Source organism: Choristoneura fumiferana, chromosome 13 (genome assembly GCF_025370935.1).
Source record: "Choristoneura fumiferana chromosome 13, NRCan_CFum_1, whole genome shotgun sequence".
NCBI lineage: Eukaryota > Metazoa > Arthropoda > Insecta > Lepidoptera > Tortricidae > Choristoneura > Choristoneura fumiferana.
Window position 1 is genome coordinate 10,745,899 of NC_133484.1, and position 26,039 is coordinate 10,771,937.

Here is a 26,039-nt window from a genome sequence, read left to right on the forward strand (position 1 = left end):
ATGCAAGCGAAATACCTACTGTAAGATTTTTTGGGAGAGTTCAAATAATATAAGCCTGTAGGTCTACGGGATCGTGAATGTTCCATCTTGGCTTTAATTTACATCGAGCTACACGTTAAATGATAGTAAGTTTTTTTTAACGCCCGACTCAAAAAGAGGGGTGTTATAAGTTTTTAATATGGCTGTCCATCAGATGACAATCTGCCAGTAAGTATATAAAAAAATCTAGAGGCCGAAATACCTATGACAGGTTATGTCCAATGAACGATGATCGTTAGAAGATAGGACTTTGCCGGAGGCTCTTGCGTATACCATAGGTACCTATTTATTTAGCAAGAGCAGGCAATGCAATGTAATAAAGATTTACTACCTATGTACACAAATGCACAAACAGCAACAGTTCAATTGGAATGATAACGTCAATGATATTTGACTATAAAAAAACTTTTCTGACTATTTTGTAGTCTGTATCGAACAAATCGATAACTTCAACTTCCGAGCCGGTCTTGTAACGTAATCGCAATAGATGTATAAAACTACATGCGTACTTTAAGTGCGTCACTCGGGTCTTCAAATGAAAAATGGTCTTAATGTGGTGAATCACTTTATTGCTCAATTCATAGATTGTTTCACAGTTAAAACCTAAGTCAGTTGTATTCGTTACAACACATAAAACTATATCTACCTACTACGTGAAGCTGTAACAACACATTAAATTTTTGCCGTGTTTGACAACACAATACATTCGTTAACTTTTATAAATAATAATTGTTATTAGCCAAAAGTTCAACAACGATAAAGACTTTTTGGACATAATTTAAATAATATTGTTTGTGATTTTGTGACAGACAATATAAATCTACTTACTTACTGATATTCATGATTAATGTTCCCATTCATAATGTATATTAAAAAAAACATGTACGCTATGTAATTCAAGCATTCCTCTAATTAGGAGATAGTTTATATCACAAATTAAAACTCTACTTTAACATGGCTCGTGAATTAATATGATTGACATTTACTAAAACCTAACAGTTAATAAACTTCTAAATATGTGCCTACAAAATAAGTCTGAAACATTATTACAGTACATTTCCAAAAATCTGTTTCTGGATAAGTACAACATTTTATTCAGAAACACATTTTCGATCTCTTACTTTATTATTCACCTATTTCTTTGTAAATAAAACATCGCTACTTTTTTTAAAGAACAGTGACTTTAGAATATATTTTGCGTATTTCTGTCTTTGCTTCATTCTAAATTTCATTTTTAAATTTTGAAAAAGAGACGGATATGAAGCTTAAATCTAAAACATCAAGTCTACTGTAGGTCTACTGTGCTGATGCTCTTCATTTGAATTCATAAAGTAAGTGAACTATCATTATAACTTGACGAATTCCTTATTTAGATACCGACTTGGTAGCATTTTTATTTTTGGTTTATTATTCCATGAGTCATTAGAACAATGTCCAATAGGTACAGATAAGTACTTACCTACATACTTATTTTTCATTTTAAATACAAGTGCATGCGTTATTAAGTTTTTTATTCATTGGCTTAGGACCGCAAAAACTATTGTGATGTTTTTTCTAAAATTAATAAAAACCTACGAGTACTTAGCGAAGTCCGTGTTTAGGTCTCAAAACCTTCTTATATTATACATGCGAAAGTAACTGTCTGTCTGTCTGTTAGCTCGTCACACTTAGCCGCTGAACTGGTTGAGATGAAATTTGGCATGGAGATAGTTGGAGATTCTAGGAAGGATATAAATAGGATAGTTTTTATCCCGGAAAATTGCACAGTTTCCACGAGATAGTTATATCTCTTCGGGGTTTTTAACACCATTGGGACTGCCGGTGCAGTGCCATCCTGTAAGAAACATTTAAATACACCTATATTGAACTTGCATAACTGATCGTACATGGATGCAAAGTGACGAAGTCTAAAATTAAGCTAGGTACTTTTAACATTGACTGACAAAATATGTCAACACGACTCTTTGTCTTTACTCAATTATACTTAAAGCGAGTATGTATTTTTGAGCTCTCTTTTCGTTGTGGGTAAGTTAAATTGTTTGACTGAGAATGACTTCGCTTTTAATAGATAGTGAACGCTGGACGCTGAGTGAGGGTGGTAGGCCGAGCGCACGCCGAGCGAAGCGGCGCGCGCGCTGTCGCCGGCCGCGCCATAGACGCCCGACGGCTCCTCTCAATGTTTCTTTCATTGTTCCTTTCCACGCGATCATCGTAGAAGTCTTCGGTGTATTTGCGTGGAGAGACGGCGCGGGGGGTGCGAGGCGTGCGGGCTGATCTGCAGCGGGTGAGTGGTCGCGGCTCCTCCGACCACTCGTGCACCGACATGTAGTAGTGATCCTGGTGGAGAGAAGGATTTCAATCGAAAATGGCAGTGTAAGTCTTAAACTTTTGCAATTTCCCTTCATTCCTAATACTCGTATCCCACTAATTTTATAGGTAAATGCGAAAGTTTGTAAGTCTGTTTGTTTGTTACCTCTTCACGACTAAGCCGCTGAACCGATTTAGATGAAATTCGGTATACAGATAGTTTGAGTTCCAGGAAATTGCATAGGTAGTTCTCACGGGATAGCGACAAACAAATTCTACGTGGACGGAGTCGCCGGCACCAGTAAATAAATAAATAAATATCACGAGACACTTATTGACACCAATTGATCTAGTCCTAAAGTACGCTTGTGTTTTGGGTGTAACAGATAAACATCCGAGACTCGAGACCAAACATTGATATTACTTTCATACAAATATCTGCTCTGACCGGGGATCGAACCCGTGACCTCAAGCTTCGTAGTCAGGTTCTATAACCACTGGGATATCCGGTCGTCAATGTGTCGACGTAAACAACATTTGTTACGCGATTAAGTCCCGTGAATGGATGGAAGTAGCTGTGCAGTATGAGTTGGTCAAGTTAGGAAAAATAAGTAAATAAGTACCACGGGTAAATACTAATGACAACTACACTATAACACTTAGGTTTACTGACGTCAACAATGATTGGCCGCTTAATTGTCTATTATACGGGTTAAGTTTGAGGAGCGAGAAAACCTAGTAGGGTGACGCAAGTGAACCCAACCACAACACTCGGAAACTTTTAACCGACCAGCAATCCTTAATGCAAAGTAACAGTTTTTCCATGGAACATGCTGAAAAAAACTAAAAACTGGTCTCTTGTTACGTATAATAGAAACAAGCATTAAATCTGGCTCAGTAGTACCTATACTCGTAAAAGTCATCGCGTCTAAATATTTCGTGTCCATTGCGTGTGAAAGGCTGGCGGTGAGGTTTGATTAAAACTCTCCTCGAAGGGTTGCTCATTGATAATTCATCGGCCACGTTAACATTCAGGTAATGGAAGCCACCAGAACAGTAGTCCTGGGATTTACCGGAGCAATAGAACTGGCAAATATCAAGCCATCAACAAATATTTGACTTTAACGATCCCGTGGATATTTGCGTAAGTGTACCTACCTATTCGCTCTGAAATATTAACGGTTAAACTTATAGGATTGAATAATGAATACGTACCAAAGGTCAACTAAACCGATTTTAAGGAAATCGAATGCTCAAGTAACACCTAATAAAGTGTCTTTGAAGTTTCTTGACCGTAGAACATCAACAATTTCACGGCAATGTGAAGTCCATTCGTTACGCAAAAAATAAACGTTGGCACATTGTTATGCTCTTAAAGCAGTTAAAATATTAGGTAAAAACTTAACTTACCATGACTCCGTGACGTCAACCGTCTATACGTGCGTGTGCAAGTGTTTGCAAAACTACACTCAAAATTACAGCAAATGGCTTGTTCTACAATGCCGTCAGGTGATCTGTGAATAACCACTAATAAACACAATTTGCAACTTGTATTTACATATACCTTTAACATCGTTGACGATTGAAATAAAACATGTCTGAGGTGTTAAGTTGTATTAATTACTTATAATACTCATTACATCGTATATCTTCCGCGTTCACAAATTCTAGTTCCTTAAACTTTTTTTTGAGTAATCCCTATTTTTTTGTTCTAATATTCAACCAAAATTTACTTTATTTGATCAAAAACCTTGTAAACATTTAGGTATAAAAATCGTGAGATACATTCTAATAGCAAATTATAAAGCGGGATTTAGATTCTCTTAAAAAACTCCATAGCTAAATGCAGCATAATTTTTCATTATTTCAATACTTTGAAATTAACACTTAGCAAAACGATTCAAGTTTCAATCGTGGATAAATCTTATGTGCATAAAATAATATTATAAAAAACTGAATAACTACTCAAATGCAACAAAAACTACACGATTAACAAAAAGTAACAATGCAAAATTGCGATGCAACTGTTTCATTAACAATTTAGATACACTCACTATCTAACTCTAATCACATTATATGATCATAATTATATATCGTTATTATAAAACATTTATACGCTAATTACAACTCTGGTCAGTCAATCTCGAGCCCACCCCTATTCTGTTCACAGCAATGTTATGAAAAAGCTAGTTGCATAGCGGAACAACAAAACGTGACAATGGTATATCTATGAAGCAGCATAAAGCGCAACATAGTCAAAGCTTAGTTAAGTATATTATAACTATTGTTGATTATAGTCTTCATTTTTCACAGACTCTACAGTGATAAAGTATATTTCTTGACTTGCTGTGTCTCACGGTAGGTCTCAACCCCATACAACGCTCCAAATAATACAATCTACAAAGACCTAGTTCACTTTCAAAAACAAACCAAATGTAAATGAAAATTACAAGTAAAACGTGAAAGCAAAAGTGTAGCCTGCAAATGACACGTTTAGTACAAATATAATACACTAATATCACTTATAAATACCATTATCTTAAAAATACCAATAGCAGTTGCGGTAGATACCTAACAAAACATGTAACTACGTGCAGCTAATATGGTATTACAATGAAACCAGTGTTTGTGTTTGGTGCAATACACGACTTAAATATTGGTTATGTATTAAAAAAAATATTTGTCACATTTGTTCAGGGTTTACCAAAATAAATAACTATGCAATTGGATGTCGTCTATTGGCACACATGATAATAATAAGGTATTATAAAATATGCGACCTAAACTATATCTTTTAACGAATTTCCTAAACATCGTTCTAATAATGTGTAACATGAAGGAACATCTAAGTATAAAATAGAAATAAGTAAAACACCTTTAGATCAAAGGCAGTCAACATATTGTCAAAGGGGATATGCTAAAATCATTGACATTGATTTGGATTCCCGTACGTTCAATAATTAACATATTGTCAATGTTCTCTCTAATGGCAAAATATTATGATAAGTAAATAGTTTAACAAAGATAAAAATGTACAAAAGTTTTGGACTCTTGATTATAAAAGTTAGTGTAAATTATGGAGAATCGAATATCTCTCAGAGGGAACTTCTTAACACTGCTGCTGATTCAAATTCTCATCCGACTTCGGAGTCTGCGTGGCATGCGGCTCGGGGCTCTGTGGCAAAGTTAAACAACTTTATTTACATTGTTTTTCTCATTTAACTAGATGATTTTTAAATTATTGATAAAAACAAAATAAAATACAAAATCGTTAGAAAAACATAAAAACAATATAGTAGGTACAGTACTTGAAAACCAAACAAACAACAAAAAAATATTAGTCAATTTAACAACACCCCGTCACCTGCAAAATCTCTTTACCCCTTAATAAAATGTGTAAACATATTCTGGCTGAAACAAAACAAACAAAAATGCAAATGAGAAACCAACTCCATGAGGAAGCCAACACCAAGCACAAAATGAAAGTAAAAAACAAAATGGTAAATCAAGTGAAAGTAAAATGACAAAAGTAAGGCCCAACACGGAAGAGAGTAGGTGCCTCACCTCCTGTGCCGAATGGCTGTAGCTGCCGGGCAGCGGCGACTGCCCACTCATCTGCTTCGCGTATTCCTTATCATCGAAAATTTTGATGTCGCCACCTCCTGGTTTATGTTTTACGTTGTCCATAGATCCCACTTTACTTTGTGCTTTGAATTCCAATTTTTGATTGTCAATCTGTTCGGAAAAGCGATGGTGCAAATATGTTATAAATATTAATAAATAGATACGCACCTCAACTAATATATAGTGTACAATCATAATAACATCATAATAAATAAAGTGAGTGCGATTGCAAGTTGTGAACATATGTATGAATAACTATAAAATATTGTTGTTTTGTGCAATTTTCCAAAACCAAACCCATTGCGAAATTTGTAACAGAATAACATTATCAGAACTGCATTGCATGCAACTAGACCATATTCATGTGAATCGATATCGAGGTATGCCGTATCACGTATCGACGTCAGAATTTCATACGTTTATCTATGATCCATGAAATTAAAGGTTGCAAAGTTTGCATTTTCACGAAACTATCATAACATGTCATATCTCGTGCGCTGTGCTAGAACTCCTGCTTACTCGTTAACATTTTAGTAGTATTTTATTTTATTGAACAACCATCCTCAAAGCAGATGAAATATTTAGCGGGTGACTGGCAGCCGCAACGCAACTCTGGGTAGGTACAGCACATCTTTACACATACCGCAGAATAAAACACTTCAAACCTATAAAAAGAATGCACCTCATCGAACAGCGGCGGGCACATAACTGACCTTTAACTCCACATTTAAATAGAAGGCAAATTGATTAGTGTCTAAGTGATGCCCTCCACCTTGGTAACCGCCATTTTATATACTACAAAACAATAACGACATTTAATAATGATAATACTATAACCAACAAGGAAAACGTTATCTATCACAGACAAGTGTTGGCTATCTTGATGATACATCTTAGTACAAAGAAATAGTGCATACAGTGATATCCCGTAAACAACATACAACTGACGTATCATTATTGCTAAAAAGCACACATTTTCAAAAACTGTGCAAATTAAGTCTTTGTTACTCACTGCTCTCGATCCCTTCTTAGCTATTACTGTGGGCTAGAGAATATTGTATTACATTATGCCACTAATCGAAAATATCACAGTTTCGAGAAACTACCTTTCTTTGTTCAACGTCAATGGTTGGCCTACACAATGGTGCAATGAAAAATATACGCCGTTTGTGTTGCTTTAGCCTAATGTGAAGTGTATTTTTACTAAATTACTATTTCTATTAGGTACATCAATGACTTTCTTTAAAGCTCAATACTATCTACTCAAGGTCATTTTTCTACCATGAAAGAACCTAATAGTTAAAGTGGACATGGTTAATTACCTTGTATGTTTTGGCCTATAGTTTCGTACAAATAGTTAGTACTTAAACATAGGTATTTAATACTTAATTTACCTTAACAGCTCCGCCCCCTGGTTTGTGAGTGATGTTAACCGTAGAGGCAACCTTCGGCTTTGCCTTATCCTTGAAGTCCAGCTTGACAGTCTCGATTTTCTTGTCTCCACCGCCGGGCTTGTATGAAGCGTTCTGCAGGGAGCCAATCTTCGATTTAGCATTCCACTCCAGCTTCGTGGTTGTGATCTAAAATATGGAAAAATATAAAAGCATTTGTATTTCTCCCATTTCCAGAAATTTCTTTCTTTCTTTTAAAAAAATAAAAGATTCTTAATCCATTGGTGACTCCGGCTACCGATACGAACATTTCTATTTTATCATCAAAAAAAATAACCTAACCATAAAAAAATAATTTTAATATAAGCTTTTTTTACTGACTGTACTTTTGTTGACTGTACTTGCATTGTCACCCAAACTATATTTGCATACCAAATTTCAAGTCGATGCTATTACCCGTTGAAAAGTTCCGTCCTGCGGAGACGGTCCTGGCTGGACTACCAGGATGTCCCTACTAGATTATTGTATTGTCACGCGATTTACATAAGTATTCCAAATTTCAAGTAAATCTGACTACTGGAAGTTGATCAAATTTAACTTGCAAGATTTGACTACAGACAGACAGACAGACTGGTAATATTTTTAACCCACTAAAACAAGCAAGCATTGAGGGTTAGTATCATTTCGTCTAAAAAGCAGCTGGTAAATTAGCAATCGTTCTAAGTAGTAAGTAGTCTAAGAAGCAAATGGTCTAAGAAGCAACGGTCTAAGTAGCAACTTGTCTAAGTATCAAGTGATCTAAAATTCTTTGAATCAAAGTCGACGGAGCTCCGCGAATTCGCGGAGTTCCTATTCCGCGTGGCTGAGGCGCTTCGCGCCTTAACGAAACTCTAACCTAACCACCTATGTTTTTTCAAGTTTTCGACAAAATTAGGTTAGGACTATGCAGTTTTTTAGACCGCTTAGACCAGTTGCTTCTTGCTACTTGCTACTTAGACTAGCTGCTTTTTTAGACGAAATGATACTAACCCGAAAACACCTAAACTAATTCCGTAGCTAAAATAGCAAAAATTGGACCACTATAGTTTCGCCATGATTGTCTGTCTGTCCGTCTGTCCGTCCGCGGTTTTGCTCCAAGACTATCAACGCTAGAGAGCTGTAATTTTTCAAGGATTTTATGTAGCAACTACGCAGAAAAAATGGTAGGAAAAACATTTGGAAAAAAATATTTTTAGGGTAGGTACCTCCCATAGACATAAAGTGGGGTGATTTTTTTTCGACTAACCCTATAGTGTCGTTGGATAAGATATTACCGTAAACTGCTTCAACTTTTCCCTCTGGCCCCAACATTGCCTGATTCGATTTAGAGTTGATAACTAGCACCCTTCAAGGTTTTTAAACTTTTATCCCCCCGTAATAATAATTCCCGTGTAGATAAAAGTTTAAAACCTATAAGAGTACTAGTTGTCGACTCTAAATCGAATAAGGCAATGTTGGAGCCAGAGGGCAAAGTTGAATCAGTTTACGGTATAATTTTTTAATTAGTGATCTGTTTGCGAAATATTCAAATTTTCATTAAAATCGTGCGTCCCCCCCTCTAGAATCTAAACTGTTGGGTGGATTTTTTTTTAAATTCAGAATGGTGAGTACCTATATCGTAATGGCTACGGAACCCTATAATGGGCGTGTCCGACACGCTTTTGGCCGGTTTTTTATTCTTTCAAATTACAAAACTTCTCTAAGCACCACCGTTGATAAAAAGTATTTTGTATTTAAAGTTGCGTGTACCTTCTTGCTTCCACCACTTGGCGTGTAGGTTTCATTTTTAGCGGCAATTTTAGGAGCAGCTTTGTTAAAATCCAGTTTTCTGTTTTCAATTTTAACCTTTCCTCCACCAGGCTTGTACGTCGCATTGTCCAACGATCCAATCTTCGACTTAACTGTTTTAAGATTTGGCGACGGAGCATTTCCCACTTGAATTTTATTCATTGGAACTTCTAAAAAGAAATTAGTAGTAAATTTTATTGTAACAAGTCTGTTTTATTTAAAATTGTGTGTGGATCATTAATATTTTACATGATTGATGGCTGCGGTAGAATAAGTACCTCGGCTGCTATTGTAAGTTAATGAATGTTATCTTTTTACGTAATAATTTGATCAAAGTGATTGTATAACTCAATATATTTCAGTTTTTTTTTTCAAAAAAGAACTATTAGGAATAGGTATACTTTATATCAGTAAATATATTTTCTACCAGTACAGGTCACTTACTCTTTTTTTCATTAGGCAAGGGATTTTCAGGAGTTTTAACAGTGGCGCTTTTGCTGGACGAGCGCGAAAGACTTGGTTTAAGGCTGCTGCTGGATTTTTCTTTAGTGGGTAACTTGCTTGGAGTTTTCTTATTTGGTGAGCCTGGAGATCCATTGAGATCCTAAATGACACAAAATGTAACAATGTATATGTATATTTTTTACTTTATTTACAAATGTAACCCGTTAAACAATTTTACTTACATTCCCTTGAGTAGATTCATCCACACCACTGTCGTTGTCGCCATCTTTATGAAAAAATATATATATTAGCAATTTTTAAAAATTAAAATAACAGTACTCTAAGTAACACAACCAAGTAAAAATCACTAATGGGGTTAATGGGTAGTTAGACTTGATTAGACTAACGAAATAATTTTGACTCATCTCAAAAAGACGAAACGCAGAGGTTATTAAGTAAGTGTTACCTTTAGGTTTAGACTTAGGAGCAGAAGCTACTCTTCTTGGTGTTGATTTTATAGAGTCCGCTGCCGAGGACGTGTTTAAATCTGTAGGTTTTTGCATACCCACGGGAGGCTTTGATTCAAGGACGGGAGATTTAGGAACGATTTTGGATGGAGGTGGTGTCTTAGATTCCTTAATTTGCTCAGATTTAATTTCTTGTTTCATCTCTGTCTTCGGTGTTTTGGGTCGTTGTGGTTCTGGTGTTACACTCTGAGATTTATTTACTGCCACTAGACCTGGTGCCGGTTTTTGCTTAAGCTCTGGAGAATCGTCACTACGAGTCAATGATGGAGACCGATCGAAAGTATCTGTTTTAATTTGATTTGCAGAATTTTCAGAAAATACCTTCGCTGGAATTGTACTGTTTTGTAACACAACGTCGTCATCGTCATCCATTCTCTTCTTTTGGACTGGGGTAGGCAATGTTCCAATAAATGAATCTGTCATTTTTGATCCAGATATTCGAGATTCCGGGCGATTGATCATGTCTCTTTCTACATCATTGGTTATTCCTGATTTCACACTGTCTATGGTACTCCGTACGTTTTCCTTACTATCAATTTTTCCTTCTTGTATTAGTCCAAGTCCAGGGCTGCGACTTGCATAGTCTTCAACCCTACCACCAATGGAACTGACCGATTTTCTACGATCATCTTCCATTTTGAGCGGACTTGGGGCTCCAGGAGCTGCTGCAATACTGTAACTTCTGGATTTAGGTCCCAACATTTCAGCGCCATTTTCTGGCTTACTGACATTTTGGTTAATAGTTACACCTTGATTATCCAGGTTTGCTGTTTTATTTTGGTAAGAGTTGGAGGTTTCCAGGCCTTTTATTGAGCCTTGAGAAGATTGACGCGAAAGTTGTCCACTTGCGGGATTTTGTGGTGGACCGTTTCGAGCAACACCGTTATTCAGCAGCTGTGCTACCTGTGGTGGTGGTCTGGCACTATCGGGTGTGACTGCGCCGGCAATCTGAGGTCCTGGTCGCGGACCAAATTGCAAGTTATTAGGTGGAAAACCTCTTACTGGTGGCTGGCCAGCAATCGGTGACTGTAATGGACGCGCACCTTGCTGAGGTGCAAATGATTGAGGACCTGAAGGACGTTGCGGTGGAGGCTGAGCTCGGACCTGCTGCGGCGGGCCTGGAGGTGCCGGGCCGCGCGCCAAGGGGGGACCTGGTCTTGGCGCAAACTGAGGTTGACCTGAGACTGGACCTCCAGGTTGGAATTGTGGCCTTGGCTGAGCCTGGAGAGGTGCAGCAGGTCTCTGTCCCACCGGTGGAAAAGCTGATCGTGAGTCGGCTCTATTCAGTGGAGGGCGAGGTGGCAACTGTCCCGGGCCAGGCGATTCGGCAGCTACGACGCCGGCACTCAGAGGTCGATTGTCCGTCGGAGCCTTAACAAATAAACATAAGATAAACCTTTAAAAAATAACTTGGCAACGGAAATAGTGTGCATTAACTGTAAGCTTTACAATCGTTAGCCATTAAATTCACGAAGCTTAATAAGATTTTCAGGATAAGGTAAAAACTTCGTAATGGAAAACATTTCTTCGTTACGTGAAACAATTTAAGTTCGCATGGTTTGATGTACTTGTACATTTCGGTACTAGTAGACTAACTATTAAACAAAAGGTTCGTATCAATGTAAATTTTGTAGTCAAACTAAATGTAAGGTTCGGCTAGAAACGCCTTAAATTTTAAAGTGGATCGAGCATTGAATACGAAATTTTGGATGCGATTCATAAATCCAAATGCTGTCTAAACTGAAACTGATTTTGGCAAGTAATGTATATGGAAAACAAGAACACGAACGCGGGGCGAGCGCAGGGCGGCGACGTCGCCGCGCTCCGCCACTCTCCAGAACCAAAACAAACCGCATGTACGCCAACTTTTACAATAACAATAATACTACAATTATCCGTTTCTATTACACGCTCAATCTTGATATTCATGAAGCTTAATTATTTTATTTTATCAGCCTTTCGATTTCGAAAACGGAAAAAAGGAACTTATAATTTGAATACGAAATTGTTGAATTTGATTGAATGATGAATTTTTTACGTAGAAATGTGATAGTTACAAAGAAAGTGGCGTATTCATTTAGGATACGATTTTATGTCGTACTCTAGTTATTTAGTATTTAAGAGTGCTTTCCTCTTGATATCGACCATTGACTGCAGTAGACAGAATAGATACTCGTTGGTACAAGTTATCACGAACTCGGCCAGTGGGTCAACGATATTCCCTGCTCTTTTTAGGGTTCCGTAACTAAAATGGCAAAAACGGAACCCTTATAGTTTCGCCATGTCTGTGTGTCTGTCTGTCTGTCTGTCGGTCTGTCTGTCTGTCTGTCCGTCCGCGGCTTTGCTCAGGGACTATCAATGCTAGAAAGCTGTAATTTTGCACGAATATATATGTAAGCTATGCCACAGGCTATGCCGACCAAATAGTACAATAAAAAAATCTAAAAATTTTTTTTGACTTCCTCCCATAGACGTACTCGTAAAGTGGGGGTGATATTTTTTCCTCATCCAGCCTTGTAGTGTGAGGTATCGTTGGATAGGTCTTTTAAAACCATTAGGGGGTTGCTAGAACGATTTTTCGATTCAGTGATTTTTTTGCAAAATATTCAACTTTAACTTGCAAATTTTCATTAAAATCAAGGGCCATTTGAAAAAATTCAGGATGGTAGTAAGTGTATCAAACTTACAAGGAAAACTATAACGGTTAAGTTTTCTTGAGAATTATTAGTAGTTTAAGAGTAAATAGCAGCCTAAAGTATAAAATATACCTAAACTTGGAATATTCCGTACAAAATACGAAATCCTTAGAAAAATGTTACTTAATTTTTTCGTAATAGCTACGGAACCCTATATCGGGCGTGTCTGACACGCTCTTGGCCGGTTTTTTTAAAGTATGTAAAATAAATATTTTCTATAAAATATAATGGCCTCTTTTGATCCAGAAGGGAAGGAGATTATTGAAATATTAATCGCAGTTTCCGCAGAGAATTTACTCAGCCCGCTTATTTTCAATATTATTCAACTCATTTACTAATGTACTCGTAGTTCGGAATCCTAAGATTAGAGAAGCAAATAGTCTCATTTTTTACAAGCGTGTAAACGAATCACGATAGCTGTTTCTCTGAAAAGTGATTTCCTTTTATTGTTTCGGTCGTTTCTTTAGTCAGATACTTTTTATGGTGCATTTAACTATACTAAAATAATATTTTATTTGGATATCGTCCCAGCACACAACACTAAGCATGACGCAAATCGATAGTCTTGGAGTCGTGATCTCTCCACACTACCGGGCGAGTAAACAAAAAACCGAAATTACCTACCCTTTTGACGTCACACGTTTCCCTCAACCAAGAAACGAATATACTTGGTGGTGGAGGTTCTCTAAGCACACATTATAGCTTAGTCAACTTTGTCGCGTGATCGAATACCTACAGCGCTCGTCAAATTTACATCAAAAGATTGTAAAATTTCGCAGTAAATAACTTTGGCACGTGGCATATTTATGGCCGTCAAGTTATGATACAACGTATCCTACTAGACTCAATAAAACGCCGTCGCGGCCACGCTGTAAAACTAGATAACAACAGAAGAAATTATGTCTATCACCAAAAACCAAAATGAAAAAAGTTTCTCGAACTTAATTGGATTTATTTATTACAAAAGTCGAAACAGCGAACCAGTTCTCCACAAGTCGGTAATTCTTGGCCACGTCATGGTTTCGTTTAAGTTATCGCGATGGAGTTCAATTGATTACTTAATAGTTTAAGGGCGCCAAAAGGCGTGCCTTGTTCGTTTTGTTAGAGTTCTGAATGTTCACGGTCGCTGAACATTAATAATGATTTGTTTCACACCTCCACACTGCCTAGTATAGAATCGGCATGCACTAGTAAAAACTTGTAAAACGATGTTGCCTTTCATTCTTCCTTTGATAGGTTCTGTGTTAGTTACCTTAGAGATTGCATCTTCTAATTATAACCCGCGGGTTTTTAAATTAGTTAAAATGTTGGTTTCTATCCATGCAGAATCACTTCTTACCGTATTTAATATGATTCATTTTTATCCGAGTTTTAAGTAAAAAAAATGTAGGTTAGTATACAAGAAGATAGATCCCTTCCAGAAAGCACTTGCGATGGCTTCCCACGAAAAAAGACCGGTGAGGCCAAAATTCGAACAACAGTATTTTATTTACCATAATTATCTATAAAAGTACGTGAGTGCAAGACAGTTTTAGTGCTTCAATCCAATCACTACACTCTTCTTACCCGGATAACGTTGTTAGTGTCCATACTTCTTTCGTTTCTACCGAAAAAACAATCGTTTTAGATGTAAACAGTTTCTATGTCATAATTCCTCCCCCGGCGAGGTGACCGGCTATTTGCGATCTCCTTGAAACTATAAAGACAATAAAAGTTTTATTAGCTCAGACTTTAGGTATTGCTACGGTTCTCATAAAACGTGTTTTTGTGGTCTGATGATTGGTACAGATGAATAAATTTTACAGTGTAAACTCTGAAATTGCAAAATGACGATGTACTTAATATTTATAGTGCAATGACTCTATTCCCGTGGCGTCGGTCTATATCTATAAGCAAATGCGACTTTATTAATAAGCATGATTTAACTACCTACATACGGCCATGTTAAACACAGCGAGACATTGGCACGTGTAAATACCTACCTATGAGAAGTTATATTAGAAATATCGACTTTCGATTAATTTGCGAACTAATATTTTTTAATAAAGCTGTTGCCTTGAACATCTATACATTTTTCTAAAGTTGTGAATTGTTATACCTGTGCATTTTTAGGGCTTAAGCAGTAGATATGAAACTACTACTAAAAGTAGTACTTACTAGTCCCCACGAGACTTCAATAGTTATTTGTGTCACAAGGGAGCAAAATGGTGTATTTACGGCGAGGGCGTAAATTGAATCCAGAATGTAGCGAAGGCTTCTACAAAAGAATCCTGAGCGTAGCGAGGGATTCTAAAGTAGAATCCTAAGCGTAATGAGGGATTCAAGTGTTAGCGCCCAAGATGAAAATATTTTTGCTCCCGAGTGGCTCAAACAACTTTTCACACCGAGCATTAATAAACTTGAAAAAAATAATTCTTAATATTATTAAAGAACAACCAGCATAGAAAATGGCGTGGATTTACAATTATCAACTTCAAAAAATGGCATTTGCAATAATACACTTAGAAAAGCCTTGAAGAGAAAAGTTGCACTTTGCTCCCTCTCGTCAGGTAGGAAAAGTTACTTTTCTGAAGGAGAGGTGTGAAATAGTTATTTGTATCACATGGGAGCAAAATGGTGTATTTACGGCGAGGGCGTACATTGAATCCAGAATTTAGCGAAGGATTCTACAGTAGAATCCTGAGCGTAGCGAGGGATTCTTAAGTAGAATCCTGAGCGTAATGAGGGATTCAAGTGTTAACGCCCAAGATGAAAATAATTTTGCTCCCGAGTGGCTCATACAACTTTTCACACCGAGCATTGAGAAACTTAAAAAAAAAATATCTAAATATTATTAAATAACAACCAGCATAGAAAATGGCGTGGCTTTACAATTCTCAACTTCAAAAAATCGCATTTGAAATAAAACACTTAGAAAAGCCTTGAAAAGAAAAGTTGCACTTTGCTCCCTCTCGTCAGGGAGGAAAAGTTCCTTTTCTGAAAAAGAGGTGTGAAAAAATATTTGATGCCCACTGCATTTTTTTTATTTCGAGCCCAAATATTCTGATAGAAGTTATTATTCGGGTATGCCGTGTGCATATGAATTAATAATAATAACTTTTTTGAAGATTATCCGAAAAAGTAAACAAATACTTATGCGGTAAAATTTACAAGGGACGCTTTATAACCATGAATTTTTTTTGGCCCATCTACAGTCTACACACAATTTAATACGCAAAAACATCTTGTTTATTTTTCTACACAATATTAGCTTCAGCTACCTACCGTTATTTGTATAGTAATTGATCAAATACTACGCAAATAGAGAGACCTATAAAGTACGCCACCGAAATCTTATTTGTTTGGCCCTGAAAGCAAGATATAAATTACAGGGCACACCCATGGGAGCACCCATCCTGGGACGGCCGACCTTGGAGCCGTCATGACACTTTCCTAGATGACATTACGACGTAAGTGATAGGTAGATTTAGGGTTTTATGAATCAATTCTGTTTCGTTCCTGTCCGTGTAAGTGCGATTTGTTGTAAGTTCATCATGCATTAAATATATTTCAAAAGGTTTAATTTTGCTTATATAAGATGATATGAGATCTAATTCGAAAACGTCAAGTACGTATATGCATTAGACGGTGCTCTTAAAGATTCACACGTCATAGTTAAATTGCATTTAATTTTTAGTCAATAATTGAAAATCAAACAATACGTAAACGCAACGTAAATCGATATTCAAAAATACAATGTTACTTAATTAGTGCGAATTCATTTGGGATTTCCTTGAAATCAAACTCATTAAATCGTCATTTCTTAAGAACTATGCGCACTCAATCGTATGTAAGGTAACTGATAATAACTGATAAAAGAATTGATAATCAAACTCATGACGAGGTCGATAGCAGCTGTCGAGTATATTTATTTTTAGTCTTATGCTTTATATCAGAAAATATTATAGAAAAGTAGGTTTCGCATTTTATATAAGGCGCGAGAGATTTGGTGCCAAAAGTAGAGTAACTAATCAATCAAATACACCTACCTACTCGTATGGAAAGAAAGTTTTGCAGCGATTTTTTATACGAGTATGATTCTCGTTTTATGATTTATTATACAAAGTTTATACGCAGAAACTTTTGTTTACATTCTATTTAAGAAGTGTTTTGGGAATTCTTTACGGAAAATGCGTAGCATAATTTACAGAAAATAAATAGCTCGAGCCATTAATGTGTTTATAAATAATATACCTAGGTACTTATAGTTTATTTATGTATATGAAGTGTGCGGTATTGAGTGAGCACGGTGAGCGTTGTGGAAACTCGAACGGGCGTCATAAAGGCTCGTGGCGTCAGCGCAGCCGAGACGTGACGCGGTCGAGAGTTCTCTTGCCAAATGACTCAGTCGACTTCATATAAAACGAGCGGCTATCTTGAATACCGCAGTCTATAACAAACCTCCGTCTCGTGGACAGCTGTCAATACTCGAATGTTTGTCAACGGCGTGGACGTTATTAGCAAGGGATTAGACAACGTCCAGTTAAACTTTACAAGTGAGTTTTTGTTTTGGTTTTATTTCTAAGCGTAGTTTTTTAGACCATTTAGATGTTGCCACTGACGGATCATCAATAAAAGAATAATAATTTATTATTTTTTTAGTATTAATTACAGTTTATATACATAGTATTTTTTATTTAGAGACGTTAAGTGTAACTGTTAGCAGACGTAAATATAAAATAAGACAGGTTTTAATATTAGCTAGTTTTAATATTTCTAAAGTTTTTTTTCTAAAACTAAATGTCAAAAAATTATATATACCTAACAGACAGAAAAATCAAACCATATCAATGGCAAAACAGTCGTGGAAATTTCCGTGTATTGAGTTTTACGAGTACAAATTACCCGTTATCGGGCCGCTATCGTTAGATTTGGATTAAATTCCATCAATCAATTAATTTACGTTTTTATTGCAGCAATGCAGCCTAAATCGGAAAGACCACCGGTGTGCCCGAAGGCGAAGCTACCTGTTCTCCATCTGACGCCGTCGGAGAAGAAAGCCGATGGCAGCCCTCACCAGAGCTCTGACAACCCTTGGCTGCTGAAACCACAACACGAGATCCCTCCAACGCCACCCCCACAGACAGAGCCCGTCCAAATCTACCCCGAGCGAATGGGGTAGCTCGGCAGGACCGCACACATTCTCGATTATGAATAATGATCAAAATATACTTTAATATGGCAGCTTGCCATTTAGTCGGAAGACAGACTTTTAAACAAAGTCGTACAAAAATAAGACTGGCTCCATTTGTTGCGGAACTACGCGCACCGGCGTGGAACCGGAACGGGGTCCGGCAAATACCACGGCAGCTTACGACTGGAACTTATTGCTGAAACGTTCGTAGCTTCGTCAAGAACTGTGTTAATGTGGCGGCTTCTAGTGTTAAGTAGGAAATAATGCGGTGAATAGAAGGAAATGTGATAAAATGACAATAAATATAAATTAATAATAATATACTCGACAACAGATATTGTTTCAAAATGATTAAATAAGAATTAAGTAGTCGAGTATTTGTTGATAGAAATCAGAATATTAAAATAAAACGATAACATAACATTGTTCTGTTTTCATTCTTTAAATAGTTGTCTGATTGTCGGTATGGTTGAAAAACAAATCGTTTGTACGTCAGAAGATATAAATTTTGTGAGAGTATTTTTACACTTTTGTGTACAAGTTTGCTTCATGTATCAATAGCATTTATATCATAGATGTTCGCGACGATAATAGAATGAAAATGGGAGAAATTAATTAATTAAAACTCCGATTGGCGATGACTTTATAACCAAATTCAAAAACTATAATACATGTTCTTCGCTATATTGTATTGTAAGGCTATATTTTTGTTGTATGAACAGTGATAAGTTTGCTGATAAGTTTTTTCTTATTTAGAGATAGTGGTTTTCCCACTGTTATTTCAACAAGGTAATTATTATGTAACAGTAAGTAAGTCCAAGAGTAGATGCAATAAATTATCCAAGAGTAGGAATTAAAAGAATTCGATTTCGATTCGATTCAATTCGATTCGATACACAAAACAAAAAAAATGTTAGGTACCTACATCACAATGATTTTTCGAAATAGGTAGGTGGTACTCTAAGAAAAGCTAGTACCTCTGAGTTTTCCGTAATTTATGTACAAAATTTATTTTGAAAGCTGCCATACTTTTACGGTGAACGAAATCATTGTGAGGAAATCCTAGCACACCGGCGAAGAAATTCTGTGGTGTGTAAAGTTTTCAATCTGCACTGGTCCCGCTTAGGTACTACGTCTATCGAAAATCGGATTGCAAACTTTAGTTAACTTACATACATCATTGCAAGCTAAATAAAACCTTGTAATAACATGATACTTTTCGGCTTAGCCGCACTCGGGTAAAACTTGCGCTTTGCATAAATAGAATACCTTCTGTTAAATCAGATTCCCGAAAATCGGCTTTACACTACAGCTTCCAGCAGTGTCAACTCTAACTTAGCATAAATCGGTACCGTTAAGCTGCACCAAACCTTAAACCTGAGGTTCCCAAAGTGGTCCAGGTGGATCGTAGGGATCCACAAGAGACCAGACGGGGGTCCAAATTGGCGTGAAAAAATTTACCTTTTAGGAGTTTTGAGAATACCTACTATAGAAATGTAGCAGCAGATGGTCTACCGGAAACACTACAACTTTGAAAATGGTCTACGCGAAAAAAAGTTTGGGTACATCTACCCTAAACCAATGAGGAACTGCGATTGTATTAAAAAACTTTAAACTGTTTATTTCAATAAAAATTGCATAATTACTTGATTAACCTTAGCTTCTAATCTTAAATTAAAAAGATTTTTTGAGTTAAGGAGTCTCTAAAGTTGTTTGTACAATGTGAGTGTGTGTATTACACATGCGATTTGTCTAAACATAACGTACCTATAACTAGTGAATTCCCGGTAAGGCCATTAGCCTCCTTAATCGCTTCACATGACGATAAAAAGCAACATGACACGGAAACCCCGTCGCTTTTAATTTCGCTAAAGGATTGATGTGTAAGCAAAAATACCAGCCAAGTGCGAGTTGGACTCGCGGACTGATGGTTCCAGACAATTTTAAATATGAGAAAGAAATAGTTCGTACTTTATAAAGTACTAATACTACAGTAGTAGTAATACTATAGTATTTATATGAAAAACAATATTGTTTATTGCAGGTAGGTTTTCACACTATTTATTTTGACTTGGGTAAACCATAATTCCACAGGTCAAGTGAACATTAGACTTAATCCAACTTAAGTCTTGCTGTTTATAAGATATTCAAGAATTAAGATAATTAATTATTTTCAGTAAATCAGTGCAAATATTTTTAATTTATGTTATGACGTATTTTTTAAATTTCGTAAGTAAAGTGCTTTTAATTCATACATATTTAGCAAAAAAAGTAAAAATGTGGGTTTTTTATGGCTCTTATGTATATGTTAGGTACTTTAATCACACTCCTCAAGTGTGTGAACTTTACAATTTGACCTTTAGCAATGACGGTGAACTTTATTATGTATCAAAAAAAATGACAAAAACTTAATTACCAGATACTTTTTATCAATAAAATGAGCCGTCTGTCGAAGTCACCGGATATAAAAAACACGATGTAGGTATTGGATTCCTTTTACCTTTTGAGGTATGGAATCCTAAAAAGGTTTCTTTCTTTAATCATAATACCTGCGTATACCTTGGTAACTATTTCCTTCTCAATACGCGCTCTATGATACGAGACGTTATCGATACGCACGTGTAATGTCGCGATAGCCGATCCGTCTAACGATGAATTTTGTGACGAAGGCAAAACTACGTTTTTAATTCAATTTTACTCTAAAAGCGTTTGTGTTACGTCAGGTTACGTCTGACATGATCCTATCCCAAACAGTGTGCGATACATATTATTTTATTAATAAATGGGAACATTCGTTTTGCGCACAAACAATATCAACCTAAACGCATATACCTTCTTCGTTTCGTCGTGGGTAATAAAAGAAGGATGGCAAGCGAGCAAACACGTATCTTACTCCAAAAGATGGTCATTTTAATAGTATGTATGTATGTAAACTCTTTGTAATGTAAACTCTAGAACAAAGGCGAGCTTATCCCTAAGAAGGGATCTCTTCCAGCTAACCTAAATAGTGTGCATTAGATTTGAATATCGGTGTCCTACCTTCGATAATTCCTACCTCTTCTATATAAAGTTTGCTAGCACCTGGTAATAAATACAAGTGCAAAAACGAATAACTACTCATTGGTAGACCACAAGGAATATCTAAAATTTAATGATGCCGATATTTTCCACAAACTGATAGTAAAAAGTATTTTAAATGAGGACTCCGTAATTGAGGAACGTGTTGACGTCAAATGCTTAAATATAGTATTTTTATATAAATACACATACCTACATTTAATAAGTATTACTCCCTCCCCATCCATCCTCTAACTACTCTTTACCGTTCAATTGAAGAATGCTCTTTTCTTGGATTTGAATCTAACCTATAGTGAACGCATCTACACACGGGTTAGATATCATAAGATAAGCAGAAATAATCCTAGTGAAGATAAGCATTGACGTAAACTTACCTACTGATTTTCCCCAACATTTTCTATCTCCTTTTCATAAATGTATGCATAATAACAGCAAATGGAGTAATTCTCATAGGATTGCTGGGTTCATGTGACGAGGACAAACCGAACCGGAAAATGGTAAATTTTGTGATTCCCTTGTAGCATAGTGATTACTATTACCCTTTCATATAGAATCTGTAAAACCGCAGGCAGACGTAACGTAGGCCAAAGCCTTTTATGATACGTATATTATGATTGATACGTGATGTACGTTGACATTTATACAGGGTATTATAAAAATGTCATTAGGGGGTTAAATACACACAATCATTAGCTGCATGCCTATCGAGACAGATGACGAAACCTGAATGTATGTACCTTACTATTGTGAACCAGAATGGGGCCTTTTGAAAATTTTCCGGCGAAGGTCAAGGAAAGTCAAAGCACTAGTAAGAAAAAGTTGCTACTATTTTCAACAAAACTATTGTAGTAAAACTATAAAGATTAAGTAAATAATAGGTACAGAAAGTCTATAAACATATTATTGTTACCAAGTATCTCCGGAGTGACAACCGACAAGAATCAGTACAAATACCACCCTTCTTTTCAAATTAGTTTATTGCAATTCAGGTTGATTGACATGACAGCTCACTAAGGTTATCCCTATTCTTGGTTTGGGTACTTTTTACCCGACTGCCCGAAGAAGAATTTGAAACACGTCTTATTAGAATACCAAGTTTGAAATATAATTTATTTAAGATAACTCGGTACTTTCTAATCCTTCGTTCTGTGCCAATTTGGTTGCCTTGATTATGACTTTGCATAAATTTAGAAGCAGCTTATTAACGAAGTGTATGTTAGTATAAACATTCATTTAACAAAATGGACATTGGTGTAAAGGGCATTATTATAATATTGTTATCGGTTATTTGGTATTACGTCATTCTTACTGCAGCCAAGAACCATATTATAATTAAAGAAAATCTCTGACAGCCTGCTTTAGTTATACCAGGAATAACAGAATCTCGCTAGCAATACTAAAGTAATTATATAATGAAAACTCGAAATAGGTCAATGCTCCTGCTGTCGTTCAACCTTCTAACCATCCAATACTTTCAGTCGGTGGCATCAATAAATAACCCATATTGGAAGTCTTTGATGTCTATTAGTCACATGCACACATACTATAAGAATGGTTTATAAGACGCTTAAACATACGCTGCTACGTCTAATACACGTAATTATTTCAATTAAACGTCGAAAAAATCCACGTCTAGTTTATTTTATTATACAAGCTATTGCTGCAACTTCGTCTACAGAAAAATTGCTTATCGTTTTCATAATATCTATAGTCCATTCAAGATAACATTTGACTCTAGAAGGTCACAGAAGAAGGGATTCTAAACATTTTTTGTGAAGTCGTAATAATAAGATGATGATGATGAATAAAAGAAGTAATAAGATGAAGTCATAATTGATTGATGCAGTGCTTTAGTTGTAAAAATTTAACTATTTGTATATGATTAAAGCCTTTAATTTAAAGGTCACATTTAGATCCAAACTGGAGGTTAAAAACTATAAATAATGTAGAGAATATTTCATGAGTTAATAATATTATAAACGTTTCATTTCTTACAGGATGTTGTTTAGCCTTTGCCTCTTTAGGTATTTTATAGGAAGTCATTTCTGGGTTTAACAAAATAGAATAAGTTTTTTTTTATTGTTTTTAAATTATGATATTAAAAATTGCAAAGTTAATCTCACTAATATAATATGTATTTATTATAAATGCGAAAGGTTGTTAGTCTGTATATTTGTTTGTTACCTACCTCTTCACGTGTTAGCCTCTGAACCGATTTAGATGAAATTCGGTATACAGATAGTACAAGTCCCGGGGAAGGACATAAAATAATTTTTATCCCGGTAAATTGCATAGTTCCCACGGGATAGCAATAAACGAATTGTACGTGAACGGAGTCGCGGGCAACAGCTAGTGAATAAATGAAAGTAATATTGATGTATTCTATATTTTAATTAGAATTAAGTTGGGACTGTAAACTAAAAAAACAATTTATTAAATGACACTTACTAAAGCGTGGACTATTAAAGAGCCTATTTTCCTGCACAGACTGTTATTTTCCGGTTTAAAAAGTATCATACGATAATATATGTATGCTATTTTAATCCAGGTTACAAATTATGGGTAAGTTTTTCAAAATTTATCAAAATTAGTTCGGTCTTTGTGTGTAGGAATAATAATAAATATCCATATATTCGTACAATACATCCCTAACACTAGGATCTGTGTTTAATATACTTAAAATTTTAATGTCATGCGGCCAGTATCGCAGATCTTTTGGACGGGGTGTTCTTTTTATTTTTATAGTTACATATTATAGGTAGATATAATTAGTTAAGGTTTCTTAGGTAAGTTTTCTTTGTCTTCTTATTATTATTATGTTATTTAATTAAAATTAAATGTAATAAGAATCTAAAGAAACCTGAAAAGTAAGATCTTAGGTTTCAAAGCGCTACTTATATCCTTTATTGCCTCACGGAGAGTTAATTGGAATCGTTTATACTAGCCACAATAATAACGCCTACGACGCCACCATTAAAGCGGTCAATAAATTCAAATTAGTAAGTGCACTTCTTCGTATTTGTTCATCCTAAATTTGCCCCAAAAAAGCAAGTGACGTGGGTGTTGGAGTGGCGGTGCGATCCGTCAAATGATCCAATTGCCGGCACATCGCTGCCTACATAGCTGCTGTGACTCAGTAACAAATTTAACTTCCGTCATGGCAGGTCCTGCTATATCTAAATACCTACATCTATAGAACAATGCAATCCTTACAGGTAACCGCGCAACTAGATGTAACTTTATAACTCGATGTGTGCTACTCGCACATACATGCCAGTCTTGTACTGAAATTATCTTTAGTAGGTACTTGACTACTCGTTCAATAAGACGCAATTGAATGTATCTATGCAACATACGATGAAATGGATTAAGGGACTTAAAGCGGTCTGTGACGCACTTAGCTCTGATAATTTAGTATTGACGTCTAAGGGTTATTAAATATTACTTGCGTTTCTATGGATTTTTATTGATATGTATAAGTATGGTATGATATGAAAATATTACACAATGTAGTCTAACATGCAAACAGTAACAATGTAAAGCTGAATTCGTTTAATTATGTTGATATGAAAGAGAATGGTGAAAATTATAGGCCCGTATATAGGTTTGAAGGCATTTGCGATGCTGTGAAGATATTCAAGGGCAAGGGCTACCTTGAAAACATTCGACAGTGCTCCAAACAATGATAAGCGGAAGGTGCGTGTCCGATCGATATTTGTGGTAACAAACGTCTATTAAACTACATTGTTTATGTCAAAGTAAGTGATATCGAACGTGATGTCCTAGAATGTTCGCCGTGACGGAAGCCTTGTAGTGCCAATGCGTTTATACGGAGCAGCACTTACCTCGAGATATGTGAAGCTGTGGACACGTGAGAAGTAGTTAATGCGATTGGTATTTCAGCGAGAGGGTTGCGACCCGTTGAAGCGACCGGCGCGACTTGTGTGCCTGATATGTGCGGCCTCAGTCAACGACTGAAGTTACGGGAGAACCTTCTAAATGTATAGAGAGGGCACTCTTACTTTTCAGTACTGCCTTAGCTTATAATGTTTCTTGTATAGCGCACTATTACCTTGGTATTTCTCTAAGCATTGCATATCCATCCAAAACGTATGGAATAATCTTTTAATTAGTATTCTGACAATTCTCTGTCGACGTTTTTTTCAAGCAAGATAGTAGGTTAACGAATTAATAAGCTTCTTTGAAAAATTCCATGTAATCTTTCGATTTTGTGTATTTTTTTATTTTTCAGTGCGTGTCTATACATTCATAACACTCTGCGAGGGTGTGTCCTGCGCCCTGAAAATGGTGCGCGCGCAGCATCGGACAATTGCCTGAGGAAAACCTATTTCCTCTCCTTTCAGGCCTCTACCATCGTAATATTATATCTCTGTCCTTTTTCAACACTAAATCATCAGACAAGGATAGGAAGGGCAAAAATTTTGGATATGGATACTCCAGTCAAACCTCTGTATAAAAACAAAGCAGCAGCCACAGAATGACGAAGTCCAAAAATTACGGCGGATTATGAGTCATCCTTTCTGAATCACTTCTACTACCGTTAATCGTAAGAGATTTACCTTCTTAACCTTTCAAGTCTCAAGAGATTAAATGAAAAACCATGTGACGAAGATCTTTTGAGATGAGTCAAACCTTACTCATTTAACCACTTAAATGTGAACTTGACCCCTGCCGTTTACCTGTAACAAAGAAAAAAGATAATTAGGCAATTTATTCTAATGAGATACGTCTGAAACTATTACGGAAGTGGAGACAAACATGCCGCGGACCGTGACTATTCATCATCATCATCATCATCCCAGCCTATATACGTCCCACTGCTGGGCACAGGCCTCCTCTCAGAACAAGAGGGCCGTGACTATTGCTAACAATTAATTGTAAGAGTTCATTGGCTATAATTGGGCAGTAAAAT

At 36.1% G+C, this 26,039-nt stretch overlaps 2 protein-coding genes across 6 annotated transcripts; one reads left to right on the forward strand and one right to left on the reverse strand.

Annotated features, from left to right (window-relative positions):
- Positions 1 to 587: 587 nt before the first annotated feature.
- Positions 588 to 25,090, reverse strand: tau (microtubule-associated protein tau). Of its 5 annotated transcripts, XM_074096274.1 has the most exons (10): positions 24,952 to 25,088; positions 14,422 to 14,551; positions 10,099 to 11,530; positions 9,875 to 9,918; positions 9,633 to 9,792; positions 9,150 to 9,358; positions 7,365 to 7,550; positions 5,911 to 6,081; positions 5,711 to 5,757; positions 3,946 to 5,521 (listed from the first exon to the last, which is right to left on the reverse strand). In XM_074096274.1, the coding sequence occupies exons 2-9, from the start codon at positions 14,443 to 14,445 to the stop codon at positions 5,731 to 5,733; spliced, it is 2,253 nt and encodes a 750-aa protein (XP_073952375.1). In that variant the 5' UTR covers positions 14,446 to 14,551; positions 24,952 to 25,088; the 3' UTR covers positions 3,946 to 5,521; positions 5,711 to 5,730. The 5 variants fall into 5 exon arrangements, with proteins under 5 accessions (XP_073952372.1, XP_073952373.1, XP_073952375.1 ...); XM_074096271.1 differs by lacking the exons at positions 3,946 to 5,521; positions 5,711 to 5,757; positions 5,911 to 6,081 and adding exons at positions 588 to 2,376; positions 6,983 to 7,015 and having other exon boundaries at positions 24,952 to 25,090; XM_074096273.1 differs by lacking the exon at positions 5,711 to 5,757 and having other exon boundaries at positions 24,952 to 25,087.
- LOC141434041 (uncharacterized) lies at positions 17,216 to 18,451 on the forward strand. The gene is made up of 2 exons (XM_074096279.1): positions 17,216 to 17,390; positions 17,811 to 18,451. The coding sequence occupies exons 1-2, from the start codon at positions 17,327 to 17,329 to the stop codon at positions 18,014 to 18,016; spliced, it is 270 nt and encodes an 89-aa protein (XP_073952380.1). The 5' UTR covers positions 17,216 to 17,326; the 3' UTR covers positions 18,017 to 18,451.
- Positions 25,091 to 26,039: the final 949 nt, after the last annotated feature.

Bases quoted from the DNA above. Each gene is read 5' to 3' on its own strand.
- LOC141434041 (XM_074096279.1), top strand. From the start codon at position 17,327: ATGTTTGTCAACGGCGTGGACGTTATTAGCAAGGGATTAGACAACGTC. The intron at 17,391-17,810 runs GTGAGTTTTTGT...TTTTTATTGCAG, and splicing joins CGTCCAGTTAAACTTTACAA to CAATGCAGCCTAAATCGGAA.
- tau (XM_074096271.1), bottom strand. From the start codon at position 14,445: ATGGACACTAACAACGTTATCCGG. The intron at 7,551-9,149 runs GTACACGCAACT...TCCATATTTTAG, and splicing joins CAAGTGGTGGAAGCAAGAAG to ATCACAACCACGAAGCTGGA. The intron at 2,377-6,982 runs GTGAGTAACAAA...TCTCTCCACCAG, and splicing joins CTAAGAAGGGATCGAGAGCA to GATCACTACTACATGTCGGT.